The sequence below is a fragment of the Urocampus carinirostris genome, chromosome 4 (assembly GCF_059441175.1).
Source record: "Urocampus carinirostris isolate Australia breed hairy pipefish chromosome 4, RoL_Ucar_1.0, whole genome shotgun sequence".
NCBI lineage: Eukaryota > Metazoa > Chordata > Actinopteri > Syngnathiformes > Syngnathidae > Urocampus > Urocampus carinirostris.
This window is the reverse complement of record NC_142352.1, coordinates 18,487,259-18,495,436: the sequence shown is the minus strand read 5'-3', so window position 1 is coordinate 18,495,436 and position 8,178 is coordinate 18,487,259. Positions and strand designations below refer to the sequence as shown.

The following is an 8,178-nucleotide window of genomic DNA, read 5'->3' as shown; positions in this document are numbered from 1 at the left end:
GCAGTTGATTCCCGACTCTTTCTTTCTTGTGACAAAATACAAGCTTATTACATTGCTTCCTCTGTATAATACCCATCCATCCATTATCTGCAGCGCTTATCCTCAGTAGGGTTGCGGGGGTGCTTGAGCCCATCCCAGCTGTCTCCGGGCAGTGGGCAGGGGACACCTTGACCTGGTTGCCAGCCAGTTGCTGGGCACACAGGGACAGACAATTTGCTCGCTCATTCCCACCTAGGGACAATTTGAACCGGCCAATTAACATGACATGCATGTCTTTGGAATGTTTGAGGAAACCAAAGTGCCTGGAAGAAACCCACGCAAGCACGGGGAGAACATGCAAACTCCACACAGGAGGTTCGTGTAATACCCATTGCATGTAGTTCTTTGCCCTGCCGGCAGCAAAGCGACATGAAACATTCAGAAAACCTTTGGAGCTACAGTGGAACCTCGGTTCTCGACCATAATCCGTTCCAGAACCCTGTTCGAAAACCGCTTTGTTCCATCACCGATAATCTGTTTCCCATTAAAAGTAATGTAAAATCGTTTTAATCCAACACCCTGAATGTTTACCATGAACGTAAACATGAAGCTAACCCAGGCTAATCGTACGTTCGCGTTAGTGTAATCTTTCGCTAACATGAACGTGTACAACTAAAAAAATCAGGTCGTTTACACGTCATTTAGCCACCCGGGTCTCCACAGAAAGTAGTGAGCGGTTAAAGGATAAAGAAAATAATTATGAATAGGATTTCTTACCTTTGTGTGGTCTGCAGAAGCCATGCTCTATTCCCTCGAATGAAGAGAAACTCGCACACCTTCTTTATATTTTAATAATAATAATAATAATAATAATTTCCTTGTATTGTCATTCTGTGTAACAATGTACACAGAACGAAATGTCGATTGCACCTGGCCCGTTGTAGCGAGCCGATGCAGCCGCAGCCAACAGAGGGCGCCGCCGACCACTTTTTAAGTCTTAGGAATGACTCGGCCGGGGCGCGAACCACCGACCTCCCAGTCTCAAAGCGGGCGCCTTACCATCTAGGCTACTGAGCTGGTATAATTTGCTATTATTTCTTTCTTAAATGCAATAGTTGTACGCACTACCCTTCTTTTTTCACCTGTAGCAACTTTGCTGCTTGCACCGACCTTCTTCTGAGGCATAATTAGGAGCTAAAAACTCAGTTCACTGATATCTAAAGCAAAAGCGAAAAGAAGTGCGCGCGTACGTCATAACAGTTCTTCACGAGGGGTGGGGGCAATCTACACCCGTACGCCGCTCAGCATCGCACCCTAGCGTACCGGCGTTCGAACTCTGATTTTTTTGAACGAAAAGCGAAGCAAGATTTTCTCAAAATTTTTGGGCGAGAACCGATTTGTTCGAACTGAGAGGCGTTTGAAAACCGAGGTTCCACTGTATTTGCCTTTTCCTTTTTTTCATATTCTAAACACGAGAAAGGTCGCCAGTTCGGGACCAGGTGGAAACATATCTTTGCATGAAGAGGGATGGGTGCCACCAGGCTGTACCTGCCCAAATCACACCAAAGGAAACAGTGCCCCTCCGAGTGTTTAAGGCAGGGTTTTTTCAACCCAAGGTACACTTTCATTTATAAAAAAAGTTCCGAGGCACACCGTCTGTACAAAATGTTTGAAAATGAAGTTATGTCAAATATTTCACTGTACTACCTCATAAGCAGATAATTAGTATATAGAAAGAAGAAAATAATACTTAAAATAAAAAAGAATTATGTGCTTTATGTTTTTTTACAGTGCAATCTTAAACCGCTTTGTTAAAAAAAATCAAGTTATTAAATGTACTGTGCTACCTCATGAGCAGATAATATATAAAAAGTATATAAAAATCTACTGCCACCTACTGATATGGATGACTATTACAGTTCCTTGTCTGAAGATAGCAAAAATACTGAATAATGGCCTGATTTTTTGGAAAGATAAAATTGGGCAAATTCCAGGGGCACACTAGACAAGGTCTCACGGCACACCAGTGTGCCCCGTCACACTTGTTGAAAAACACTGGTTTAAAGCATCCAACCAACAAATCTGTACTTCAGTATAGATAGTAACTTCAAGATATATGTGCCTCAAATGATCTCCAATGCATCAAATAAGACAAAAAAGTAGAATGTATAACTATTCATCGTCGGGCTGGGCAATTTCAAAATAATAAAATGTAAATGTTATCCATCTGGACGATTCAATTTTTAAGCAATTTTAAACTAAACTCAACACAAATGTATTTAAAGTATTTTAGAATTTATTGTAATCATTGAACAAATACAACCTGTGCAAAATGTTCAGAAAAAAAATGAAGTCAATTTTTTCATTATTGGTTAATAAGTTATTAATTGGTTAATAATAGAAATAAGTGGAGAGGTGTTGTAAAATGATAGTGGGATGTTTGGACGCGTTCTAAGGGATGGGCAGGGCACCCGTATGATGCGGCAGGGGTAAACCAGTGAAAGCCGTCAGACCCTGCTGTTGAAGAGAAGAGTGTGTTGTGTCACCCTGACCCGAGCGACATGGCTGCCTTCTTGTGTCCAGTTTCATCTAGAGCAGGGGTGTCAAACTCATTTTACCTCGGGGGCCACACGATAGAACAAACATTCTTTCGGGGGCCGGACTAGAATATTAGAGAGAAACAAAAAGGGAGAAAGAAAAAGAGAGAAAGAAATAAGACAAAGTGAAGGAGAGAAAAAGAGAGAGGGTGGGACAATGAAAGAGAGAAAGGGAGAAAGAGAGAGAAGAGAGAGGGAGAGAGAATGTGAGAAACAAAAAAGATATAAAGACAAATAGTGAGAGAGGGGGAAAGAAAGAGAGAGAAAGAATGATATCCAAAGATAAATAGAAAGAGAGAAAGAGGGAAGGAGAGAAAAGAGAGGGAGAGAAAGAAAATGGGAGAAGGAGAGAAGGGGAAAGCAGGAGAGAGCAAAAGAGAGAAAAGGAAAAATGGAATAGAGAGCAAAAGAAGGTAAAAAGACACAGAGAGAGAAAGAGACAAAGAGAAACAAAGAAAAAGAGACACAGAAAGTGAAAGAGAGAGAGACACAGAGTGAGAGAAAAAGGGAGGAAAAGAGAGAGCGAGAGAGAGAGAAAGAGAAAGAAATAGATTCAAGTACACCGTCTTTGTGAGACGCACCCGGTTTTGGCAACATCAAGTGGACATATTTAGACCTGCAGCTCGTTTTTCTCTTTCGCTTCTCTGAGCGTTGTCTCACGGGCCGGATTCAATCCCTTAATGGGCCTGATCTGGCCCCCGGGCCGCATGTTTGACACCCCTGATCTAGAGGGACGAAAGCATGACCAATTTGGGTTCCCTGGTGCCTAACTTGTTTGGGTGTTTGGGCATTTGGGTTGGCCATGGTTAAATTTGTTTGTGTTTTTAGCTACTTTTTCCTTTTTTTCTTCTTTTTTTTTTGTATGCGTTTGTCTTGCTGTCGGTCACCCCTCTTGAAGAATATGACCAAGGTAGATAGATAGATAGATAGATAGGTTAATAAGTTGCTTGCCACAATTTAGTTAGGAATATTCATAATATATATTCAGCAACAGCTTTGTCTAATTAAAATGTAACTCTCATAGTCCTACCAAGGATTTTCCATTCGAGTACATTTCCAAATTTGCCCGGCCCTAATCTGAAGTTCTTTTTTTCAATTTAATAATGCCTCGACGCTGTCATGTGAAAAAATTATCTCTGAAGTTCGTTAAAAAACACTTACTCTCCCCTAAATTAATTTTGAAGAACGTTTTTTTTTTACATGTACGCAACATTACATTTAATCATGATATTTTTAGAATATGATTACTCTTGAAAAATGTTTGATAAACAATAGAGGAGCAATTTAGAAAACGGGTCACCAACGTACCTGAGTAAACTGTGGAAGTGGTTCTGATAATAGCTCATCAGTGATAGGTCATTGTGACTTTCTGGTAAATGTGATTTATCACTATCATGAGATCATTGACACAATCAGTGTATTAAAATACAGCATAAATTCTTGCAAAATTAACTTTAAAATTAGCTTAGCATTTAGATATGTAAATGAATCAATCCCCTTATATAAGGCAGATGTTTAAGGGGTTGACTGAGACTATTAAATTATACTATCATACTAATAATACTAAATCAAGTACAACCAATTAATAACAAGATGCAAGAAGTAGCTCTCAGTTTAGGAAAAGTTGGTAATCCCTGAATGAGATATAGGAAACAAAACAAAAATGAGGAGGTAAATTGATGATATATCTTCTCTAGGAATTTAATAATTTACTTGAAAATACATTGCGAAGAAGTATTTATTGAAACCAGAACGTGTGCGTGTTGCATTTTTTAACACGTGCCAGGATTGAGTGGTTATACATCAAACTTTAAAACAAATCAAGACAATCATAAAAAAAATCATGTATAAAAAGGAAAACTCAGCCAAGTCATTATATACAAAAATATTCAGTTCACCTTCATTACTCATTGTAACTTGCTTTTTCCTGAGCATCTTTGGCAAAAGTCCTTCGTCTTTTCCCTGTGTAATCGTTTCCAACAATTGATCTCACACGTTCTGTTTAAAAGTAACACGACTGGATAGGTTAGGGAATGAGGAAGTAAGCAGAAGAGCTGGTGTGGTGGGCAGAGCTTGCTGAGAGGGTTGATGAAAATGTCCAGAGACGGCTTTGACATATTGAAAAAATGGATGAAAGCCGTTTGACTAAAAGAGGATGTAGAATAGAATGAGAGGAAGGCCCAAATATGGTTGGATAGATGGGGTGAAACGTGGTTTGGATGTGAAGTTGGGTAATTTAATGGATGCGAGAGTGTGTACTCGGGTATATGATGCGTAGGGGGTAAACCAGTGTACACTGTCGGGCCACTTTGCTAATTAAGTGTTGCATGGCACAGCAACGCACCCCTTGTTGTGCTGTAGGCTCAATGTTCGGTGACAGGTTGGGAAGAGCGAAGGGTATGAATGTTTGGTCAATGTGTGTTTTTGACTCTAGCCACCTCCCACTAGGGGATATGGCTTCGGTATATTGATTGATTGATTGATAAAAGGCGATATTTTTTTTCCAATTAGGCACAGAACATGTAGTGTTCCTCCCCACAATCATTCAGGTATGTTGAAAATAATCAACAAGAAATTAAATTGCAAAGTTGACTAATTTGGCTCCTATCCTAGAGCTGTGACGTCGCCAGATATAAACAAGACTCTTTACAATGGCGTTTTTTTCTTTTTTCTCTCCTATCCTTTCATGTTTTATTTTTATTTTCTTTTGGGGGTTTTCTTTAGTTTCTTCTATTTTCTTGCTTTTTCCTCTTTCTTGTTTTTTTTTCCTGCTTTTTTTATTACTATTTTCTTCTTTTTCTTATTTTGTGTGTGTTTTTATTTTATTTCTTAGACTGCCCTCACCACTACATCCAGTTTTCTCTGGGTGGGTGTTTCTATGCTTAGATTTTTTTTTTCCGACGATTGGTCTCGATTAGCCCTCTTTAGCAGCCGGCTAGCCTGCTGTGTCCATTCGTTTATTCCTGGCTGGGTTACTCCCTGTTAGCTCTCCCAGTGTTTTGAATCTTGGCCAGTTTGCCCCATTTTGGCTGCTCACCTTTGTTTTACCTTGCTGCACCCACCTGCATCACATTGCCAAGGCATTCTCCACCAAACCTACAAAAACTTGGCCTTAAACACTCAAAACCTATTTGTCTAACACATAAACCAATATGGTGACTGTCCTGCGAGGGTGCTGTGTTTTTCTAATGACGTCACAGCTCAGGAAATAAAGACCAGACAGGTCGTCTTTAAATGCGTTATCCCGGAAAAGAATTGGACTACAATGGTACCTCTACATAAAAATTTAATTTGTTCTGCGAGTAAGCTTCGTAACCTGAAACTTCACAAATAGAGACACATTTTGTATGTAAATGTGCTAATCCGTTCCAAGCCCCGCAAAAGTACTGTACATTTTTTAATAAATCATAAAAGAGCATCAGAACATGAAACAAATGCATGTTAAAATTAGATCACCGCTCAATTAACATAAAATGAGAGGCACATGATGTAAAAAATGAAAAGGAAATAAAAATATTCATTTACCTTTTTTATTGAAAAACTGATCCAATGACGTCTGCTTTTGACTATCCGTCGCAATTGCACGAGGCAGACTTGGCAATAGCCCGACTTGTCAACACTTTTTTCGGGTGATTTCTTTCCAAAAATTCCAAGGCTTCATGTATTTTTTCTAAAAACATACTGCGTTCCCCTCCCCGCTATCTTGCCAGAAACCCTCCTCCTCATCTCTAAACTCTGAACTGTCGCGGTGACACAAAGCATGCTGGAGCACGCGTATGCATTGGGTTGCTAGGCATATTGAATGAAGCGATAGCCAGTTTATTTATGTTTGTACTGTGGCCCGTACTGTATTTTTGACTTTGTAACTAGAGGTACTATTTTCCTGCTTGGATACTTTGTACCCTGAAACTTTTGTCTGTAGAGACATTCATAAGTAGAGGTACCACTGTATACCGATAAAATATATATAGATATTATGCAAAAAGCATGTATTATATTCTCATATTTTGCATTGTTTAGAATTTGGGTATCTCTTTCAGACCAATGGTCTATTAGCCTCCTTTTGAAGTCTCATCATTGTCCAGTGACACACTTCCAAAACATGGAGCGTTTGATGATCAAGCTAACGCGGATCGTACATGTTAGCCAGTTTTTGAAAACGCGGCCCCCAATCATTGAGGTAGTCGTAGTCCTGGTCCTCGTCCGAGCTCGCCGAAGCGATGGAGCTGAGGCTGCCGGCCAGCGATCCTTCGCCCTCGTAGTCGTAAATAAGGGCCGTGTCGTACGGCGGCACGTTGGGGTCCTTATCTGCCGCTTCCAGACCCTGAGGGACAAAATTAAATGTGCAGATGCAACGCATTAAAAAACGTTTTTAAGTACGGAAGGAATGATAACAACGTAAACATTTGGTGTAAAAAGAAAGGGAGATAAAAGTATTTTTTATATGACAGCGATGATATGAATGTCGAAGTACTACCTGTACACTCTTAAAGCGCTAAAGATGGGATACTTCCTTTGTGGTGTCCTTAGAAAGTTTAAAGTGGAATATATATTTTTTACTATTAAGTATATTGCCAATTGTGGTCCCCAAGATAGTAGTTTAATCCCCCTGCCTTTATACGAAAGTCAAAGGGGCAGTGTGTATTATTTGCCCACTAGATGCCGCTGTATTTTGTCCGGCCACCGAAACGTTTGCTGAAAGCACAACGGGAGAAGACAAAATACGGAGTCTCAAAGTAGATCAAAACGCCCCTTATTACTTTTGAAAAGAAGAGAAATAAGAAATAATATAATAAGGACAAAAAAAGCAAAGAAAAAAATGAAATAAGACAAGAAGGAAAACTCAAGAAAAAGGAAGAAAAGACAAATGAAAAAAAACTGCATTTTGTTTCATCTTTGTCTTTTTTGGTTAATTCCTCTTCTTTTTTGCATCGTTCTTTTTCTGCTGAGACTATCACAGCGCATTTGTACAGAGACTTGATAACTCACAGGTGGATTCCATTTATCATCGTTAGTCATCTAGATCAACATTGAATCATTCAGAGATCCTCACTGAATTTCTGGACAGTTTGCTGCACTGCATTAAGTAAAGGGGCTGAATAATTTTGCACACCCACTTTTTCGTTTAAGTCCAGTCAAGTCATGTTTATTTGTATAGCCCTTAATCACAAAGATTCTCAAAGAGCTGCACAGATCAAAGACTATTGCAAACTATTATTACAGACTATTATGACACAATCCACTCATCTAAAACAAACATGGGGGCAAATAATACACATATTATCACCAAAAACATAGGTTATTCATATGCTATAGAGTAGAAGTAATGGTCAAATATTTCAGCATTCCTTTAAGTATCTAAAAAGCACGTTATATGAAAAACACAGATTTCTGGATGGGATCTTATTAAAACATTTTAGGGAGAAAAATATCCTAAAACTGTATACAGGTGCTTGAAATCCTTGAAAATGCTTGAATTTTAATTCTGTTTCCAAGAATTGAAAAGTAATTGAATTTTGGGTCAAGTGCTTGTAAATGCTTGAAATGGTTGCCATTTTTATCAACAAGTCTGCTAAAAATGAAGTCGACATTTCTCTCTGGT

At 39.1% G+C, this 8,178-nt stretch overlaps 1 protein-coding gene across 1 annotated transcript in view; it reads right to left on the bottom strand.

Moving 5' to 3' along the window:
- Positions 1-5,990: 5,990 nt before the first annotated feature.
- The window catches only part of cdh15 (cadherin 15, type 1, M-cadherin (myotubule)), a 60,964-nt gene continuing 58,776 nt past the window's right edge, over positions 5,991-8,178 (bottom strand). Inside the window, exon 17 of the mRNA XM_088333341.1 lies at positions 5,991-6,900. Coding sequence (XP_088189467.1) covers positions 6,700-6,900 — 201 coding nt within the window. The 3' untranslated portion in view covers positions 5,991-6,699. The remainder of the gene's footprint in view (positions 6,901-8,178) is intronic.